Genomic DNA, 22,313 nt, shown 5'->3' with positions numbered 1-22,313 from the left:
ACATCAACTATTAAATATATAAAAGTATTATGTAGATTAAGAAAGACAACTGTTCCATAATTATGCAAGAATACCTACTACTATGTAGCAGATACTATATAAAGGATGATTTTGAGCATGTACCAATCAATGGCTTATGCTTGTAATACTAGTTATGTAGGAGAATGATAATCTGAGGATCAACATTCAAAGCAAGACCTAGCCAATAAAGTCTGAGACAGTTATTTCTTACTACAAAAAAAAAGGCCAGAGGGGCTGGGAAGGTGGCTCAGTGGTAGAGCACTCACCTTGCATGCATGAGGCCCTGGGTTCAATTCCTCAGCACCACATAAGCAAAAAGAAAAAAGCCAGAAGTGGCGCTGTGGCTCAAGTGGTAGAGCGCTAGCCTTGAGCTGAAGAGCTAAGGGACAGCGCCCAGGCCCAGAGTTCAGGCACCACGACAAGAGCCAAAAAAAAAAAAAAAGGCCAAAAGCAGAACTGTGCTTCAAGTGGTATGGCGCTATCCTGGTGCAGAAAAGCTTAGGGACTGTGCCCTAGACCTGAGTTCAAGCCCCAGGAACAGCAACAAAAAAACCCAGCTTGGTGCAGTAGCTCAGGCTTCTAGTCCTAGCAACTTGGGAGGCAGAGATTGAGAAGTATCATGAGTCCAGACCAGCCTGGACATGAAAGTTCCTAAAGACCACTTTATCAATCAATGGCTTGGCCTTCACACATCAATAGCTTGATGTATCCATCATCCTAAGATATGTGAGTAAGCACAAGTAAGGTGGATAAGCACAAGTAAGGTAACAACCAAGCAAGTATCAGCATAAAGAGAGACCCTCACGCAAAAATAATGCAAGCTAGATGGGTGCCAGTGGCTCATGCCTAAAATCCTAGCTACTCAGGAGGCTGAGATCTGAGGATCGCTGTTCAAAGCCAGCCCAGGCAGGAAAGTCCATGAGACTTTTATGGCCAATTAACCACAATAAGTGGTGTTGTGGCTTAAGTGGCAGAGCACTTGCCTTGAGCTGAAGAGCTCAGGCACAGCACCCCATGCCCGGAGTTCAAGCCACATGACCGACCAAAAAACAAAAACAGAAACAAAACACAAGCTAAGTAGGAGGCAGCCTGCCTAACAAATGTGAGGCCCTACAAACTTCAATCCCATTAAAACAGAAACAAAAGATACTCAGTAATAAGTATCTGACATTGTATTAGGTCCCTGTATCTTTTTAGAGTATTATTTTCAACTTATAAAAGACCTTATCCTTCACTATGTTCATAACATGAGCTAAAGATCCAAAGGTTAGGGGAAAAAAAGTCAGATGATTTAAAATGTTGAGTTTGGAAGTGGAGATGTAGCTCAAGAAGTAGAGCAGCAGCCTTGAACAAAATAGGCATACAAGAGTGTGAGGCCCCAAGTTTAAGCTCCAGAACTGAGACATACGCACACACACATGTAGGGTGGGACAGGCGGTGGTGGGGAGGCGGGTGTGTATGTATAAAGACATCATTAAAAAGAAAACAATAAATGAGCTTGGGATGGGAATGTGGCATAATGGTAGAGTGCTTGCCTAGCATGCATGAAGTCCTGGATTCAATTCCTCAGTACCACACACACAAAAAAAGCCAGAGGTGGCATTGTAAAGAAGCTCAGGGGCAGAGCCCAGCCCCTGAGTTCAAGCCCAGAACTTGCAAAAATTAAAATAAAATAAATGAGCTAAAGGGAAATTTTATATTAGTTAAATCATCCTATTGTATATTTGTGTATTTGAGGGTGTATGGGTAGATGTTCCTTAGCATTTTTGCTAGCACTCTACCGGTAGGCTAGCACTCCAAGACTGAGCCACACCCTCCACTGCTAGCTTTCTGGTGGGTAAATGGAGGTAAGCGTCTCAAGGAATTTTTTTTAATTTTTTGTTACTATACAAGAGTTGTACAGTCAAGGAATTTCTTGTCCAGGTTGACTTCAAAATGTGATCCTCAGGTCTCAACCTCCTGAGTAGTAGACAGGATTATAGGCATGAGCCACTGATTTCTAACTCATATGGTTAATTTTTAATAGAATTTTCAGGAAATGAATAATAAAATTAAAATCATTTAGCTGTGAAAAGTATGCCAGATACTTAAAAAAGAAAAAGCATGTATTCAATCCTAGATTAATAGTGACAAAACATCAACTCACAAAAACCATCTATTACAAAGTTCACTGAAGTCAGACAGAACTCCTTTTACAACAAAAACCAACTTAGCCTTCCTCCATTACATTCACTAAAATACTTTGGCAGGGAAAACTACTCACATAGTATTAACAAAGAAAAAATATCATTTTGATTAAAGAGAAAACAAATCATTGACTCTAATAATATACCATTTAAACCTACATGTAAACTCAAGAACCTGTCAGACCTAAATTGCATATATGCAATTCCATACTAAAAACCTCAATATTATTAACTGAAGGCACTGATTTACAATGCTTCTAGAATCATGATTATTTTTCACATATGTCTAATGAGATGTCCAAGAAAAAGCACTCAAATTTAATTTACTCATCTTTTAATTCAGAATCTATCTTATATTTCTAAACTGTAATTATTTTTTTTTTTTTTTAAACTGTAATTATTAACTAAGAGTAATTTTGCCCACCCTTCCCCTTCAAGGTGTTTACAAATCTGGAAAAAAAGCTTTCATTGTACCTGAGGAGACAAATGTGAATTCTACTGGCATCTAATGGGTAAAGGCCAGAGATGCTACTAAACATCCTCCACATACAGGTCCCCACATCAAGAATTATACAACCTAAAATGTCAATCCTGCCTAGGCTAAGACACTTTGAAGTACAGAACTATTCAATATCAATCTGTATTTTTTTAAGATTTTTGTCATGTTTGTTTCTTTATTATTTGCTAACTGTATGCATTATCAGAACCCAGGACAATAGTATTCAAAAAGAAAAGTTTGCTGAATAAACAAAATGCCCCTAAACTTATCCCTCAAATTCTTACTGTCTCCAAATCCACTGCCTTTGAGGGCAAGGGCAATCTTTCAGTATCTCATACAGGTCCTGCAAACTAGCTAATCAACTAAACTGATTAAAAAACTCTGCCACAAGTTTCTTAAATCCCAGTTTGATCCAATCTTTTCATTTTTCTTCCCAAAACTTCTCAGCGACTACAAAATTGTAATAAGGTATCTGTCATTTAAAGATAAAGAAACCAAAACACGGTAGCCAGGTATGTATGTCCATAATTCCACCTTGTGGGAGTCTAAAGTAGGAGGGTTTCTACTTTGCACAAACCTAGACTACATAAGGAGAAAAATCGAATGAAAAGAGATGCAAGGGAAAAAAGACAGCAGGCAACTCAAAGATGAACACGAGTCTAGATCAGAACTTGACTCTCCCAACAATTTTTACTGTAAATTTATTTTCCCAAATCATAATGCTACTTCACTAATAGATACTTCCTCACTATGCCATCAACAACCACATTTATTCCCATTCTACCTGCTCAAACTTTCTCCTAACAAGCTTTTTCTTTTTCTATCCCACAGATCCAAATATTGTCCGTCCACCAAAATCTCTTCCTATCCCACTTTAATAACTTTCTTCTTGTCTATAAAATCTTATGTCTTGAATAAAATACCAGAGGAAGACAGTCATTATTGATACATGGACTAAGCTTAATGTATATTAACATTTCACATAAAGTAAAGCTATTTAGATTATTTCTTTCCTAAAAACCATTCATCCATTCTTTCCTGTTTTAGGAAGTGATTTCAATAAAAAATGAACTCATGTCTCATTTGCAGAAAATAGTCATATACCTGGAAGACATTCCCAAACACATTTCTAATAGCAGAAATGGAAAGCCAGGATGGCCCAAATCACCTGGGTCTTCTCCATTAAGAAACAATTACCATTGTAGGTGTTTCATACCTGTAATCTTTTTTTTTTCTTTTTTGGGTCAGTCATGGGGCTTGAACTCTGGGAATACGCATTATCTCTGAGCTCTTCAGCTCAAGGCTAGCGCTCTACCCCTTGAGCCACAGTGACACTCTGGTTTTCTGGTGGTTAACTAGAGATAAGAATCTCGGAATTTCCTGCCTGGGCTAGCTTTGAACCTCACTGGCTTTGAACCAAGATCCTCAGATCTCAGCCTCCTGAGTAGCTAGGAATACAATGTGAGCCACCAGCACCTGGTTCATACCTGTAATCTAATCTAAAGCTACTACAGAATGACTGCTGTTTGAGGACAGCCTAGGCAAAAAGTTCAAGAGATCCCATCTCAATAGCTAGAAGCAGTGTTCAGCTGTCATCCCAGCTACGTGGACAACTAAGATCAGGAAGATAATTCCATAACATCTCCTAAAAAAAAAAAACAAAAAGCTTTCAAGGCCTCATCTCAAAAAAAAAATGAAGCATACATATTGTCATCTCACCTATGATGGGAAGACCACAGGCCTGGCCAGACCTGACAAATAGATGAGGCAATATATCAAAATTAACCACAGAGTGATGTGAAAGGGTGGCTCATGCCTATAGTCCTTGCTACACAAGATGCTCAAGGATTACCACTTGAAGGCAGATGGTGCAGGAAAGGTTTTCCAATTAAACACCCTAAAGCCAGAAGTGCAGCTGTGGCTCAAGAAGCAGAGTGTAAAGTCTGAGTTCAGGACCAGCACACTCACAAACACACACACATACATACCCTAAAGCAAAAAGGTTGGTGACACACCTCAAGCAGTAGAATGCCTGCCTAGCAAGCATGAAACACCGAGTTCAAATCCTAGGGACAGCAAACAAGAAAAACTGGGGGAAAAGATCATTTTACTCACAAGTCCAAGCACAGAACGCACCTCACAGTCACATCCTTAATTCATTTCACTTACATCTACCATTATGTCCTCCAAAATTCCATTTCTCATTAATAGTTTCCATATCTTTTGCTTTTTCTCTTTAACCAAATTGTATAGAAAACCCACCAGCCTTTACACTTCATTCTTTTCTATACCAATTTTCAATGAAATGAAAAGTCCAATATTTCTTATCCAATTTCAGTATTTTTTTCTGATACCAAAACTTGAACTCAGGATCTTACCTGTGCTAGACTATGTTTACTTCCTTAGTTACTGTTCTACCACTGGAGCCAGGCCTGTAAACCTAGTTTTTTTGCTCCTGGTTATTTTAGAGGTGGAATGTGTCAGTCTTTTTTTCTGATACCAAAACTTGAACTCAGGATCTTACCTGTGCTAGACTTGTTTACTTCCTTAGTTACTGTTCTACCACTAGAACCAGGCCTGTAACCTAGCTTTTTGCTCCTGGTTATTTTAGAGATGGAATGTAAATAAATTTTCTGCAATGTTGGCTTTGAACTGAGATTCTACATATTTCAACCTCCTAAATTTACAGGTTTAAAACTAGCATTTAGCTCTTCAGTATTTTCTAAGTCTTAAAATTATCAATCCCATGAAGTTTTATTTTCTTTTTTTCTCCCTTTCTACTTTTCATTCTTTGAAAATACTGGTCTAAAAAAAAAAAGTAATACAATTCCTTGCTGAAGAAATGCAAAAGAATCCACAGGGCTGTGGTAAAGGAAAATCAGACCACCCTTATTGTATTTTTTCTTTTTTTTGTGTGTGTGTGTGAAGTAAGATGGGTGCTGGGTATTTAAATTTCTAGTGCTACCAAACTATAAACATGAGGTCAACCCATAACGATGATGTACTCACCCAGTCCCTATGGTTTGTATTTATAAATTACATAGTACCTCAGTATAACACAAAATAAATATATAAATTATTAGAGTATATGCTGAAATTTTTCATAAGTGTATGACAACTCTAAAATATGAGGCCAAATGGAGGCCAAACTATATAGATATATATCCAAGGATGTACGCATATGTGTGTGTGCTTACACACACACGAAAGTGATACAAAGGAAAAACTCCTCTCTATATCCACACCAACAACCTACCTATACCAACCAACCTCTAACCCCTGACAACCATACGAGAATCCTATGCCCTAATCCAAAGCCCAAATACGCTGGAGGGGCAAAGCCCCTATTTCTAGTTCAGGGGCAAAGTATCCAAAATGATGAGATTCTGCCCTTACCTTTCCAATAGAAGGCTAGGTGCGGGCATTCTGGCACTGCATGGCATCGCCTGACTTACATATACGCCACACGCTCCCTAGATTCAGTTCTGATTTTCCTATTCCTTGAGGGGGGGGGGGGGGGGCAAAACTCAAATTCTCTTCGCTAACAACCAGTTAATGCTCCCACCTCGTGGATCCGGCCCCACGCTTCCCTTCATCGTTCCCTCTCAGCGGAGACCATCCCAGGTCTTACAGATGCGCAGAGTCGCGTCCCAGCGTGGAGGCCAGCCTCCCACCCAAGCTCACCACGTCAAGAAGACCACCGCTCCCGCCTCCGCCCCCGTCGCTGCCAGCCGAGCCGCAGCCGGGAGCCGGGCGGGGGAGGGGTGGCACTCCGCCTCCCGTGACTGGCCCAGATGGCAGCAGATTCCGCCCCCACGCGCCGACAACCCTCCACGCCTCGGCCCCCCGAGGCTGCCCGTCCGCCCCGGGCTTCGAACCCCGCCCCAACTCCACCCCTGGTATCCCACGCGCCGTCCCGCGGGCTCCGGGACACACTTACCGTGCTGGGTGAAGATATTGAAGCCGGTCTCCGCGGTCCGCCCCGCAGGGTCCCGCCGGCGGCCCGAGGGCCTAGCCGCACTGCTGCCGCGGATCCCACGCGCCTGAGGCTGGAGGAGCCCGGGAGCCTCCCCGACGCGGCCCACCTGCTGCCCCATCCTGGCGCTCGCGTTCCGCCGCGCCACCGCCGACCCCCGGTCACATTCCTCCTGGGCTCCGGCCTCAGGCTCCCCGCCCGGCTTCGGCCTCTCCTTCCCTGCCCAAGCCCCTAGGACAGGGTTTCTGGCGGCTCAGCACCCGGAATCCTCACAGCAACCACCGCGCTACCTCTCGGCGATTCACACACTTTCCTTTTCCCTTCGCCTCCGGCCGCTCCGCGCCCTCACCGCCGCCGCCGCTGCCTCCACCGCCGCCGCCATCTTTAAACCGCCGAGCAACGAGACACCGTGGGGCAGAGCGTCCCCCGCTCCCCGCCCGCCCAGTCGCGACGCGGGGGGCGTGGCCTGTGTGTGGACACGCCCCGTCGCCCCGCCCACCCGAGAACGCACACCGGCAGGTTTTCTGTGTCTAGAAGAGAAAAAAAGAAAGAAAGAAAGAAGACAAACGGCTTTGGAATGGGCAAAGCCACCCATCGACTGAATGGACCACGCCTTCATGCTGGTCCTAGGGATTGATGAACTGTGCCTTCTCTGCCAGTTCCCCGGCGAAGATAGCTAGGCAACAGTGGCCCATCCTTTTTAAGAGAAAAAAGCAAGAAAGAAATAGAAACACCTTGGGTTGGGCATAGGCACCCGTCCTGGCGAGAGGGTGCCCCCTTCTCCCACGCGTGGGAGGCCCCTTGCTCCCACACACAGCACTGCCACAACCCAGCCAGACGGCGTCCCCAGCTCCCAGACAGGGCAATATTTTTCCTTAGGCGTCCCCAGGAACTGAAGCAAACCAAGCTTTCTCCTTGGTTTCCTCCTAAGATGAATCAAGCCTTTTCGGGGCATCTCCAGGAACAGTTTTTGATTCCCGAATAAGAGAGAAACAAAAGCAGGTTTAGACGGACAATGTCGTTGATGGTGATAGGAAAAAAACAACTTTTATATTTAAATTTATGACACTTAGCCCAGATTTAACAGTGGAGGGAAATAGATCCTAAGTCCTCAAAAGGTTTACACTTTTGCTAAGCCAGATGACTCTTAGTTACAGTATTAATATTGATGTTGTATCTTAAATCACATATAAATCCAGTCACAAGAAAATAGAAAACTCACATTTTGAGAGGTCAAATTTTGGAGTCCCTAGCAGTATTGCATGCAGACAATTTTTACAAAGACTTGCAAGGGAACTAACACCAAGTTTTTAAGGACAACAGCCACGTGTCTGGGTGTGGATCAAGCCTCAGCTAAGTATAAATAAACACAGCTTAAGGAGCAAGGTTCCCCTGGGCTAAACAACACAATGTACCTGCGTGTTCCCCAAAGCAAGGCCTGCCTGGCTGTACCCATTGAACCTGATATCTGCAATTCGAAGATGACTTGTCTCCCCTCTAGGTGTTGGAGCTGGATGGACAGCCCAACACCTGTTCAGGCACTGGAAAGGCTGTGACATTATTTAGACTCAGTTTCCTCACTTTACTAACAGCTGCATGCATTAAAATACCAGATTGCCTTAAGTTTACACAGACACACACGATCACACAAACACATACACACTTATACACAAAAGTTGTAAGGTGCACTTAGATTTTTGAAAAATGTGAAGATTGGACATCAAAGTTTTTTAAAATTTCAACAGCAAAATGACATTCTTTTGCCCAACATGATGGAACCACATGGTCAGTTTGAAAAAAAAAAAATTTAAACCATCACTTTTGCCAACAAACAGAATCTCTCACACGTAACCAAGTATAGCCAGGAACAGAATATGTTTAACCAGGCATCTTTGTGAGCAAGACACTTTACTTAATTTGAATACTTTTCTCAAATACACTTGATACTATTAGGCAACTAAGCTATGAGAATAGAAAAACTATCTTAACAAGTCAGATCAACTCTAATGGGAAGCTGAAGTGGGATGCCATGGGGACCTGAGGACAGTCAGGAAACTTGAGGCGATGTGCAAAGGGGCAGCTGAGCTACTTTGGGTCTAAAAAAGGTCATGGTCAGGGGCAGAGTCACAGGGAACTCAAGTCTAAAGAGTCGCCTGATCTCAGGGTATAGGCCTGGCAAGTCCTGTAACCTACTGTCCAAGTCCCCACCCCTGCCTCTAGGAATTTAGGCATGTCCACTACCTGACGGGTGGGAATCCACCTCCAAGAGTTTTTGGAAATTCCCTATGATGTGTCACATTGTAAGGAAGGCACCTGTTAGACAATTCCCTATTATCTAGTGCCCAAGATGGCGACAGTTAGACCCAGTATGTTTATTTTAACAAAGGATCTAGCAACCCCATTTTACATCAAGAGGATTGTTTAACAGGATTATTTATACAGGACTCCAAATTTGCTAACGATCAATCTTACGGTCTCTACCAAATTCCAAACTCCTTTCCCCTTCCTTTTTCATGCGGGCGTGTGGCCTTGCGGGCATGTGGCCTTAATTTGTTTTTCATCAATTTTGAAACCACAGCACTTTACATATCACTTTTTAACTTTCACCAAGTTAAGTTCAAGAGAAAACAACTTCTATGTAAAAGCAGTCATATATCAAGCCTTTAGCGCATAAAAAATTGGACAGTATAGGGGCTGGGAAGGTGGCTCAGTGGTAGAATGCTTGCCTTGCATGCATGAGACCCTGGGTTCGATTCCTCAGCACCACATAAGCAAAAAGAAAAAAGCCGGAAGTGGCACTGTGGCTCAAATGGTAGAGTGCTAGCCTTGAGCTGAAGAGCTGAGGGACAGCGCCCAGGCCCAGAGTTCAGACCCCACAACCGGACCCCCCTACCACCCCAAAAAAGGCAAGGAAAATTTTAACATAGGTATAGGGTTTTTTGTGTTTTTGTTTGTTTGTTTTGTCAGTCCTGGAGCTTAAACTCAGAGCCTTGGCACTGTCCCTGAGCTTCTTTTGCTCAAGGTTAGAGCTCTAACCACTTTGAGCCACAGCAACATTCCTGGCTTTTTCTGTGTATGTGGTTCTGAGGAATCACACCCAGGGCTTCATGCATGCTAGGTAAGCACTCTATCACTAAGCCACATTCCCAGGCCATAGGTGCAGTTTTCTTACAACTTAAATAAAACCACAATTGAAAGCAATCTATATTAATCTGAACTGTATCTATATGGAAAATAGAAAAATTTACAATTACTTTACCAAACCAATCCTGAAACAAAAATTGAAGGCAAATTTAAGAGTTTGCATGGGTTAATATTGGCAAGTAGTCGCACCAAAAAAAAAGAAAAGAAGAAAAAAGAAAATAATAACTCAAGCCAATTTTCTTACCTGTGTATGTTCGCAAAGGCAATTAGAGAATTTCTACCTCCTATGGTCCCTTTGTGTTGGCCATTTATGTCACCAGACGTAGGTGAGGTTTAGTGAAAAATTCCCTTTAAATGTAGGAACTCTTAGGGTCTTTGTCTTCTATTACAGAATAAGAATTTCTGGACAAGTCACAATGGTAAGAAAACTTGGCAGAGCTTTATTGAGTAAGTAAACAAGCAGGCAAGCAACAGGCCAAAAAAAAAACCTAGACAAATGCACAAAAGGATAGGGGCTCACTCTAGCAGAGTGTGGGTGCTCTCATGGGAAGAGACAGAGACAAAGACACAAGCACACACAGGAAGACACCCAGAGAAACACTGCTCCTTGGGCTGTTGGGATATTTATAGGGTAAAGACAGGAGGTCTGGCTTCATAGTTATGCAGAAATAGGTGTTTTGTCTTTACTCTAATCACACCTGGTGTTACTTTCTGAGTTTCCAAGCAAGAATAAATCCTGCCATAAAACATCTTTATCCTTGAGACAGGGAGGTGTCTTCTATCTTTCTTTTGGCGCATGAGGTGGCTTAAGTTTGGGAAAGGGGTTTTTCTCAGACAAGTGTTCATTTTTGAGGTGAAGAATATATCCCTCAGGAAGGAATACATACTTTTGTCTCTCTTTGTAACAAGGATGACACTTCTATGTTTCTAAATACCATATTTCTGAGCTGTCTTCACCAGACCCATTTCCTTAAGTTATCCTGCTTCATTCCCTAAAATGACTTTTGTTCCCTTAATCTTAAGGGAAGTATTTGAAGGAATATCTCCTATATTTTCTGTAAACTGACCATTCCTCATTCTTCCCAGCTTCAAATTCATCGTCGTTAAAGTAATGACAAGGGCTGGGAATGTGGCTAAGTGGTAGAGTGCTTGCCTAGCGTGCACAAATCCCTGGGTTTGATTCCTCAGTACCACATAAACAGAAAAAGCTGGAAGTGGTGCTGTAGCTCAAGATAGCATGCTAGCCTTGAGCAAGAAGAAACTCAGGGAATATGTTCAGGCCCTGAGTTCAAGCCCCAGGACTAGCAAACAAACAAAACCCTAAAACAAATAAAGTAATGACTATATTTCAAGGTATTTCTAACAATTTGTTGACTTGTCTACAATCTTTCAAGTAACCAGAGAGGGGTCTTTGCAGCAGTCAGTGTAAACACAGGATCCCTCAAGTCTGGCAATGGATCTGAAATCAAAAGGTAACCTCTTGTAAGGGTCAAGTAAGGAAAAGCTGGGCTATAAATACTGCCTTAGTGATAGGATATTTTCAGGGGTTAAGTGTGTATTTGACAGAGATGTGTCCCAACTGTGGAAGGACAGCAGAGATTCTATAAACAGGGAGGAATTCTAGTTATATGAGAAACCTCCAGTAGAGAAGGTTGCATACAAAAGGGGTAAACAAGAAATCTACAATGTGGGAGATGAATGCAAAGGAAAACACACACAGGGACCTGCTGAAAATAGGGAATAAAAATTCTAGCCCAGAGAAGAAAATTAAAGTGGAGCTAAGGAGGATCTCTTCGACATTTTTCAAATAGTCTATTGGGGAGAATGTTGACAAAAGGTCTACCTGAGAGTGATCTAAATCAATAAAGTCTCTTTTCACTTTGAGCTCACTATTTTGTGTGTGTGTGCTAGTCCTGGGATTTGAACTCAGGGCCTGAACTTCTTTGGCACAGTGCTAGCTAGCACTCTAACCACTTGAGCCACAGCTCCACTTCCAGCTTTTTTTTTTTAATTGGTAGTTTCTTGGAGATAAGAGTCTCAAAACTCCTACCAGGGTTGGCTTTGAACCACAATGCTCAGATCTCAGCCTCCTGAAAAGCTAGGATTACAAGCAAGAGTCACCAGCACCAGGCTGATCTCACTTTTTTTTTTTTTTTTTTTTGGTGGGGCTAGGGGCTTGAACTCTGGGCCTGGGTACTGTCCCTGAGCTCTTCAGCTCAAGGTGAGTGCTCTACCACTTGAATCACCACACTACTTCCTGACCTCACTTTTTTTTTTCTTTTTTCTTTTTTTTTGGGGAGGGGGGGGTCCAGTCGTGGGGCCTGAACTCTGGGCCTGGGTGCTGTCCCTCAGCTCTTCAGCTCAAGGCTAGCGCTCTACCACTTGAGCCACAGCACCACTTCTGGCTTTTTTTTTTTTTTCTGCTTATGTGGTGGTGAGGAATCGAACATAAGGCCTCATGCATGCAAGGCAAGCGCTCTACCACTGAACCACCTTCCTAGCACCTGACCTCACTTTTTTTTTTGGAGGGGGGTCCAGTCGTGGGGCCTGAACTCTGGGCCTGGGCACTGTCCCTCAGCTCTTCAGCTCAAGGCTAGCGCTCTATCACTTGAGCCACAGCGCCACTTCTGGCTTTTTTCTTCTTGCTTATGTGGTGCTGAGGAATCGAACCCAGGGCCTCATGCATGCAAGGCAAGCGCTCTACCACTGAGCCACCTTCCCAGCCCCTGACCTCACTTTTTATGTGTGCTTTAAGTATCTAAACTCAACTCATTGTATATATTGCATTTGTAAATGATCTATTGTTTAAGTAAGTTTTTTTTATCACTTTAAAGGGTGGTTCTTATCTCAATCCTGTCTATAGAAGTTCAGGCATTTAGGAATTAACTCTCACTCCAGCTGAAGAAAAAAAAGAGCTGTTTTAAACTCGAATGGCAGTGAGGCCTTCAAATTTGGTTATTTACAATGTATGGACCTGAACAACTGTGTTTAATTGTTCTTACATAGAAAAACTTTAAGATGCATTTTGTTTCTGGGTATAATATTTTGTTATCTAAAATTCAAAAGTTTTATAAAATTTGACACTTAACACAAATTTTAAGAAAAGGAAAAATAGGAAGTGGCGCTGTAGCTCAAGTGGTAGAGTGCTCGCTTTGAGCTGAAGAGCTGAGGGACAGTGCTCAGGCCCAGAGTTCAAGCCGCACAACCGACAAAAAGTAAAACAAAACAAAAAAAACAAAAACAAAAAAAAAAAGAAAAGGAAAAATAATGGGGCTGGGAAAGTGGCTCAGTGGTAGAGTGCTTGCCTTGCATGCATGAGGCCCTGGGTTTGATTCCTCAGCACCACATGAGCAGAAAAAAAAAAAAAAAAGCTGGAAGTGGCGCTGTGGCTCAGGTGGTAGAGTGTTAGCCTTGAGCTGAAGAGCTGAGGGACAGTGCCCAGGCCCAGAGTTCAGGCCCCACAACCGGACCCCCCCCAAAAAAAAATAAAAAAGAAAAAGAAAGGAAAAATAAACAAGTAGGTAGGAAAATAGAAGATTTAAAGAAGCATCTTTGCAGTAAGTTAAGAAAGATGCTAGTCAATATCATTCCTGAAAGACTGCTGGGTGAAGGCAAGGACTAAATAAAAGAATAATCTGGGCTTAATGTGGCTTAGTGATAGAGCGCTTGCCTAGCATGCATGATGCCCTAGGTTCCATTCCTCAGTACCACATACACAGAAAAAGCCAGAAGTAGTGCTGAGGATTAAGTAGTAGAGTGTTAGCCTTGAGCCAAATAAGCTCAGGGACAGTGCCCAGACCCTGAGTTCAAGCCCCAGGACTGGGGGAAAAAAAAGGAATAATCTAATATCTAGAAAATCTGTCTAACCCAACACAATTATAAATGGGGAGTCGACTGTCAGAAGTATGTCTGCCTGAACTGATTAGGTCGGACTAGACCTTGCTGAGAAAATCTATTTTGAGCCATATGATAAAATTTTTTTTTTTTTTGGGGGTCCGGTCATGGGGCCTGAATTCTGGGCCTAGGCGCTGTCCCTCAACTCTTCAGCTCAAGGCTAGTGCTCTACCACTTGAGCCACAGCGCTACTTCCGGCTTTTTTCTTTTTGCTTATGTGGTGCTGAGGAATGGAACCCAGGGCCTCGAGCATGAAAGGCAAGTGCTCTACCACTGAGCCACCTTCCCAGCCCCATGATAAAATATTTTGTGGATGGGTTTTTTGTTCAGATACTAAAGAAAAACACAATAGATATTAATAGACAGGAACCATCTGGCAATTTTTGTCAGGCCAAAAAGAAACTATGGCTACCCAGATTTCTTCTTAATTGGTCAGCTAAACCTGCCAACTATTAACTACTGAGTTTTGATCATCAGCAAAGGGAAAGATATTTTCCAATATGGGCTGTCCACTTAATTACTAACAGTTTGTCTTAAAGACTAGGTACTGACTCAGAAGGCTGAGATCTGAGAATTGTAGTTCAAAGCAAGAAAGTCCATGAGACTCTTTTTTTTTTTTGGGGGGGGGGGTCCGGTAGTGGGGCCTGCACGCTGGGCCTGGGTGCTGTCCCTCAGCTCTTCAGCTCAAGGCTAGCGCTCTACCACTTGAGCCACAGCGCCACTTCTGACTTTTTTCTTTTTGCTTATGTGGTGCTGAGGAATCGAACCCAGGGCCAAAGGCATGCAAGGCAAGCACTCTACCACTGAGCCACCTTCCCAGCCCCTCCATGAGACTCTTATCTCCAACTAACCACCAGAAAACCAGAAGTGGCACTGTGGCTCAAAGTGGTAGAGCATTAGCCTTGAGCTGAAGAACTCAGGGACAGTGCCCAGGCCCAGAGTTTAAGCTCTACAACAGATAACAATTGGTACTGAGGTTTTTTTTTTTTTAATCTATTTTTGTTTCTATAAGGTTGCTAGGCTTTTAAATCAAACTCCTCCTTCAGTTCCACCTTACATTCATCTACCCAAAGAATAATCTCCTAATGAAAAATCAGGAACAAAGAGAACCTCATTGTACATAGGAAGGTTATCAATTCCTAATCAAAACGGAGCCATCAAGGCTGGGAATGTGGCCTAGTGATAGAGTGCTTGCCTAGCATGCATGAAGCCCTGGGTTCCATTCCTCAATACCACATAAACAGAAAAAGCCAGAAGTGGTGCTGTGGCTCAAGTGATAGAGTGGTAGCCTTGAGCAAAAAAGCAGCTCATGTACAGTGGCTAGGCCCTGCATTCAAGCTCCAGTACTGGCAAAAAAACAAAACAAACAAACAAAAAACCCTGAACCATCTGTTCAAGGAATAGAGTGATAATGGAATAACTAATAACTACATCAAAATTAGTCCAGCTGTCTGTTAATTGGATCATAGATGGTAGTCCACATCATAACCTGGACGCTTCTGGAGGGGTGGACATACTTAAACATCACCCAATCTCAAAATACCCATCTGATACTTTCCATTTGCTCCAAAGCCAAGACACACTATGAAGATGCCAAGCGTTTAGAGCCTCAGATCAGGACCCAACCCATGAATAGATTTAAAATAATAAGTTCTCAGGCTACAAAAGTTTTTTGGTTTTTTTTTTGGGTCCGGTCGTGGGGCCTAAACTCTGGGCCTGGACACTGTCCTTGAGCTCTTCAGCTTAAGGCGAGCACTCTACCGCTTGAGCCACAGCGCCACTTTCGGTTTTCTAGTGGTTTATTGGAAATAAGAGTCTCACGGTCTTTCCTGCCCCGGCTGGCTTTGAACGGTGATCCTCAGATCTTAGCCTCCTGAGTAGCTAGGATTACAGGCATGAGCCATCAGTGCCCAGCTGCAAAAGTTTTTATTATGAATATAATTCACACTTGATGGGAGAGGGAAATGAATATGGATATGGGTTTTTTCTCAAAAAAAGTATATTTGGAGTAAACAGGAACAAATATTTCTTCATTTCTACATATGTACTTTCTTCACCCTTATAACCTAAGTCTTTTTGTACAGGACATCCTATACCCATTCAAGCACTTATGATACACTCTAGGTATGAAAAAGAAATCTTGAAGTACAATGATCAGCTCAATTGACAACAAAAACAAAAACAAAATAACTAAAATAAGACTTAAGCAAGGCCAAGAGGACTAGGAATGTGGCTCAGTAGTAGAGTGCTTGTCTAGCATGCATGGAGCCCTGAGTTCAATTCCTTAGTACCACATACACAGAAAAAGCCAGAAGTGGCACTGTGGCTCAAGTAGTAGAGTTCTAGCTTTGAAGAAGCTCAGGGACAGTGCCCAGGTCCTGAGTTCAAACCCAATGACTGGCAAAGAAAAAAAAAAAGCCAAGAAACAAAACACAATAATCATGAAGAGTCTGGAAATGGAGGTTGGTGAGGATAGCCAAACCCAACCCAGGATAATGTAAAAGAGGACAGAGCTGATACAAAGAGCAAAATATAGTAAGTCAAAACATGCTAGAGCATCAAAAACCACAATGGAGATGGATTAAAAAAGCCAGCATAGAGGAAAAACAAAAAAAGAAAAGGGTCAGCTGTGGGCAGCCGGTAGGTGGCTATGGTTTTTGTTTTGTTTTGTTTTATTTTTTTGTCCATTATGGGGCTTGAATTCTGGGCTTGGGTGCTGTCCCTGTGCTCTTCAGCTCAAGGCCAGGGCTCTATTGCTTGAACCACAACACCACTTCTGGTTTTCTAGTGGTTTATTAGAGATAAGAATCTCACCGACTTTCCTGCACGGGCTGGCTTTGAACCACGATGCTCAGATCTCAGCCTCTTGAGTAGCTAGGATTACAGGCCTGAGCCACCGGCACCTGGTGGTGGCTGTGGTTTTGTGGGTCATGGCCCTCTGTTCTCTGCCAGGGGGCCAGCAGCCTGGGAGTATGGCACCATGAAGCTGTACAGCCTCAGCTTCTTCTACAAAGGCCAGCCCAAGGTGACTCTGCTCAAAGCCATCTACAGTTGTCCTCCTTTAGCTGCTCCCAGAGGTCCAGTGTTCAAGAATTCAAAACCTTCTCAAGTCAACTGATTGTGGAGAGCTCAGCGAAAGACAGCAGAGCTGTCAAAGAACAAGAGTATCTGTGCCGTGTCTACATTGAGAATGACAGTCTTGCAGGTGTAGTCGTGGCTAACAGTGAACACTCCTCTAGAGTGGCCTTTACATTACTGGAGAAAGTATTAGATGACTTGTCCAAGCAGGTCAACAGGATAGTAAGATCTCCTATTATAATCCAGTACACAGCCCTGGATGATCATCTACCAGAACCCTCGAGAAGCTGACTCCATGAGTAAAGTGCAAACTGAACTAGGTAAGACCAAAATCATTTTGCACAACACCATGGAGTTGTGTTCTCTCTTCACTAGAGAAAGAAAAGAAACTCAATGACTCGGTGTTCAAATTGGAAATACTGGGAATGCAGTCTAAAGCCATCTATAAAATAGCCCGGAAACAAAAACTCGTGCTGGGCAATCATGTGACACAGCCCAGAGAGGCCAGCACTGATCATTACTGTTACTCACATCAGATCTGCTGTTCCCAGAGAAGAGATGTTCTAGAAGATTCGGAGTGGGGCAGCCATTTTTATTTTGAAGCCCAAGGAGGAGCAGATGTGTGGTAGAAGGGTGGGGCATGCTCAAGTTCTTATGTCTGGCTGTGACTCTGGGAAAGAACTTGATGTCCCCAAAGGTGTATTTTAGGGAAAATGAAACCATAAACTCTGAAAAACCATCAACTCTGAAGGGAAGGGTGAAAAAATACCACAAAAAAAGCAAGGAAAAAAAAACAGAGGAAAATGCACAATATAGGATAGTCACCAAGAATATGGACTGGAACCAGGTATTGAGAAGAAGGGAAAATGTCAGCAAGAGATGGGACAGGAGGTGTAGCATCATATGGGGTAGCTCCAAAGGCAGGACGGAAGGTTCAAGGCATACGTTTGGACTATGGCAACTCAAAGCCTTGAGGCTATAAAACACAGTCCACTGAGGAAGGTTTCCAATGGCTTTCCTTGCCAGGAAGGTGGGTGGGAGAGTGCTCAGAAGAGGGACAAAAAAAGGGACCTAGAAAATATCTAACTCAAGCCCTGTAGATGACCAGCCCACAGAGGGGAACAGGGGAGGGTCTCAAGCCACCAGCCCCTACAATGTCCCTTCAAATTAATGATGGACATTGAAAAGAGAAAAATATGAGAGGAATGGACAAGCACAAAGGAAGGGTAAAGTCCCTGGAAAGGAGTTGGGGAGAGAATGCACAGAGGAGAGGGTGAAGGGACAAGGATGCAGGGGAAGAGAAAGGGCATAAATGGAAACGAAAAGGACACCATCCACAGAGAGGGAGAGAAGCCACAAAACGAGGGGACGGCAAGGAGAATAGAGAGAGAGGGGAGATGGAGCAAAGGATGATTAGATGAAAGGGACCAGGCAAAAGAGCCGAGCAAGCCATTAAGATCTGCTGGAGAGGTCTGGCCGAGGGCACCCTTTGGGATGGGGTACTGGCCATCTATGGTGGGCATAGCACCAAAGGCATCCATCAGGGGAAGTGGACAGCCTCTGGGAAAGTTCCTGGAGACTGTGCTGGGTTGCTACAAGCCTGTAGAGAGGACACTTGGGCCATTGGGAACCCAGGTCAGGCCAAGAGCCAAGTCCAGAGCAGGACTGGGGCCACAGAATCATAGGTCTGAGCCATGCCAGGAAGCTGTGCCCAGAGGGCCATACTTCATGAGCTTATGGGAGGGACCCAGATGGGTCCAGGACAGTGAGCCAGGACATCCCTGTGGCAAGTGATGACACAGGTGTGAGCCTGGACAAGAAGCCCAAGCTATTGTTAAGTGGACAAGACACAGGAGGGCACCACAGGGACTGTGCAAGGGCTGCAATGAGAAAAAGCAAGCCAGTGGACGAGATCAGGACAGGGAAGCCAGGACAAGGGCCAGAAAAGAACACATCAAGAGAGAGAGAGAGAGAGAGACAGAGAGACAGAGACAGAGACAGAGAGACAGAGAGAGAGAGAGATTGGCTATGCAGACCATAGGAGGGCAGAGGAAGGGCAGGACCAGAGGCCCACCAAGAAGGTGGGCATCACCTTGATCAGACAGGACATGGATCTCTTCTTATCCAAGGTGGACTCAGGGGCATTAGGGACAAGACCCATTCCAGGAGCCAGGTGAAGAATAACACCAAAGTCATCAGCAGGAAGGGGTCAGCCAAAAATAATAAGCCAGTACAGGATGACTCCGGTCAGAGTGAACAAGGATTGGAGGGTAAAGCGGGACCAGGGGGGCGGCTGGGGGGGTGGGGGAAGGGGGTAGGGGCTGGGGCACAAAGGCTAGGGCTGGGACAAGTCATTGAGGGCATAGGGCCCTGAGTTCCAACTCCCATATCACACCAAGTATGTATAATGTCACAAAAACCTGAAAATGATAACTATAGAACAAGAAAACTATAACTAATCTCATTGAAAGAGTTTACAATGGCTGCCTAGAGACTAAGCCAAAAATATCAACATTGGCTACCAGCATCTATTATTGACCTCACTGTCTCAGAATAAAGTGAATATCCACTCCTCCTGAAAAAGAGTTTATATATAGGGGCATCTCAATTCCACAGCCATTAACAAGGTAAAAGCCAGAAACACTGGAGGACCTGGCAAGAATTTTGCCATTGTTTTGAAGAATGTTAACACTACCTAATGGTATCTATACCAATTAGATAAGGTAAAAATGTACCATCATAAAACCTATTCAATAGGCTGGGAATGTGACTTAGTGGTAGAGTGCTTGCCTAGCATGCATGAAGCCCTGGATTCCATTCCTCAGTACCACATAAACAGAAAAAATCAGAAGTGGTGCTGCGGCTCAAGTGGTAGAATGTTCAGGGACAGTGCCCAGGTCCTGAGTTCAAGCCACAGGACTGGCAAAAACCAAAGCAAAACAAAATAAAACCTATTCAAACAATACAGTCCCTTTATATCAACAATAACATCATAGGCTTAAAGACATAAAACAGTCCAAAACAATCTTCTTTTAAAAAAAATCAGTTGTGAGGTTTGAACTCTGGGCCTGGGTGCTGTATCCCTCAGCTCTTCAGCTCAAGGCAAGCACTCTACCATTTGGTAGTTATTTGGTGAAAACAGTCTCATGGACTTTCCTGCCCAGGCTGGCTTTGAACTGCAATCCTCAGATCTCAGCCTCCTGAGTAGCTAGGATTACAAGCGTGAGCCACCAGCACCCAGCTTCAGATAACATTTTAAGTGATTTTATTCATGCTTTTACTTTCTAATTTTTTTGTGTGTGTTCACATTGGGGCTTGAACTTGAAATCCATAACTCTCCCATGGCTTTTTTTTTTGCCAGTCATGGGGCCTGAACTTTGGGCTGGGCACTGGCCCTCAGCTCTTCAGCTCAAGGCTAGTGCTCTACCACTTGAGCCACAGCACCACTTCCAGCTTTTTCTGCTTATGTGGTGCTGAGGAATCGAACCCAGGGCCTCATGCATGCAAGGCAAGTGCTCTACCACTGAGCCACCTTCCCAGCCCCTCTCATGGCTTTTGTTGTTGTTGTTTGTTATGGTCATTGGGCTTGAACTCAAGTCCTGGATGCTGTCCCTGAGCATTTTGCTCAAGTCTAGTACTCTATCATTTTTAGCTACAGCACCACTTCTGGTTTTCTGGTGGTTAATTGGAGATACCTGCCCAGGCTGGCTTTGTTTTTGTTTTGTGTATGTGTGGTTTTTTGTTTTGTCTTTTTTAGTACTGAGGATTGAACCCGGATATTGCACTTGTTAGGCAAGCACCAGGCTGGCTTTGAACTGTAATCCCCAGATCTCAGCCTCCTGAGCAGCTAGAATTATAGGCATGAGTCACCAGTGCTTGGCTTTTCCTTGGCTTTTTCATTCATGGCTAATGCTCTGCCACTTGAGCCATACTTCCACATCTGGCTTTTTGCTTGTGAATTGGAGATAAGCATCTCACACTTTTCTGCCCAGTCTAGCTTCAAACCATGTTCTGCAGGTCTCAGTCTGAGATTTGAGTAGGTAGAATTACAGGTGTGAGTCATCAAGTCCTAGCAATTTTTTTTTTACTTCAGAACACACCAAATCTGTATATAAAAATGGTAAGAACAACATATGAATAACCATATTGTACTCCACCTAGGTTTACCAACTGCCAAATATACCATACAAGCTTTATTTCTCTACATATGGGTATACATACATCCTGTCTCTTTTGCTGAAAGTAAGTGGCAGACAACTACAGAATGCATCTCCAGATCAGAACAATCCCCTAACCACACCTAAAAAGGAAAAGCAACATTGGGCCTTGTGTGGTGGTGAGCACTTGCAGTCCTAGCTACTTGGGAGGCTGAGGCAGAGGGTTTTTTCAACAACATAGTTAGACGCTATGACAAGGAGAAGGAGGAGGAAGAAGGGGAGGACCAACATTAAACTTCCAAAATGCCCTTTCTAATTGTTGTCCCCACCCATCACATTTTAAAGTTCTCTTGTAAACTACTTCTACTGTGCTTAGAGATAAATGTAATCTCTCCAGGTATGTTTCTTCCATTAAATATTAGCTGTTGCCGGGTGCTCTGGTGCTGGTGGCTCATGTCTGTAATCCTAGCTATTCAGGAGGCTGAGATCTGAGGGTTGCAGTTTGAAGCCAGCCCGAGCAGGAAAGTTCATGAGAAGTGGCACTGTGGTTCAAGATGTAGAGTGCTAGCCTTGAACACAAAGAGCTCAGGGAGAGCTCCCAAGCCTAGAGTTCAAGCCCCAACAACAACAACAACAACAAAAAAAATATATATATATATAAAATATTAAAAAATTTACACTAGCATTTACTCTGATTGAGATTTGTGATTTGTGATTCATAATTAGATCTGTGGAGACAATTTGGAAAAGCCTTTCAGGATAAAAACTCCTCACCAGCAGCCTCTAGATGTCTCCCTTGGACAGAGGGATCTTGTCCAAGGGAGTTAGTAACTACCAAAGCTGCCTACTGAGAGTCACTACAGAGAAAATACTCTTTCCTCTAGACAACATAGATCAAGAGTCTAATAAATGTCTCACAATTCTAAACTGAACATAAGCTTGACTTAGATGCTTCTCCAAGCATTTGATACACATAAACAAGTTTGGCAAGCTGGGCAAAGGTGAGCACAACAAATGAAGCGAGAGAGCAAAAAATAGAGCAGTGTGAGAATTCACAGACTTGTTTCTGCCACCTACGGTCCCTTGAAAAGCAACCTTTTTATTGCTCATTACTGTGCCTTTATTATACTTAGTTAAATAGAAAAGCGAAATGGGCCACATCTAACAAGAATGCAAATGAGAAATGTCAGATAGAAGTATAAGAGGAAATAAGAAGAGACCCAGAAAGGATCAGTTACCAAAGACACAATGTGTGTGTGTGTGTGTGTGTGTGTATGTTATGACAAGACTTTGAGGAATGATTTTTATATCATTATAAGATAGTTTGCTATGTTATAATTCTACTTTAATGTCTTTCC

General features: G+C 43.4%; 1 protein-coding gene and 1 pseudogene across 4 annotated transcripts in view; one reads left to right on the top strand and one right to left on the bottom strand.

Annotated features, from left to right (window-relative positions):
- Positions 1-7,061, bottom strand: part of Abl2 (ABL proto-oncogene 2, non-receptor tyrosine kinase) — a 76,726-nt gene extending 69,665 nt beyond the window's left edge. For all 4 annotated transcript variants that reach the window (XM_042674369.1, XM_042674371.1, XM_042674370.1 and 1 more), the window contains exon 1: positions 6,647-7,061. In XM_042674369.1, coding sequence (XP_042530303.1) covers positions 6,647-6,803 — 157 coding nt within the window. In that variant the 5' untranslated portion in view covers positions 6,804-7,061. The remainder of the gene's footprint in view (positions 1-6,646) is intronic.
- A 9,639-nt stretch (positions 7,062-16,700) lies between these two features.
- LOC122103975 lies at positions 16,701-17,287 on the top strand (annotated as a pseudogene).
- Positions 17,288-22,313: the final 5,026 nt, after the last annotated feature.

The sequence above is a fragment of the Dipodomys spectabilis genome, unplaced genomic scaffold (assembly GCF_019054845.1).
Source record: "Dipodomys spectabilis isolate Male_0828 unplaced genomic scaffold, ASM1905484v1 ptg000019l, whole genome shotgun sequence".
NCBI lineage: Eukaryota > Metazoa > Chordata > Mammalia > Rodentia > Heteromyidae > Dipodomys > Dipodomys spectabilis.
The sequence above is the reverse complement of the archived record's forward strand: the minus strand, read 5'-3'. Positions and strand labels throughout refer to the sequence as shown.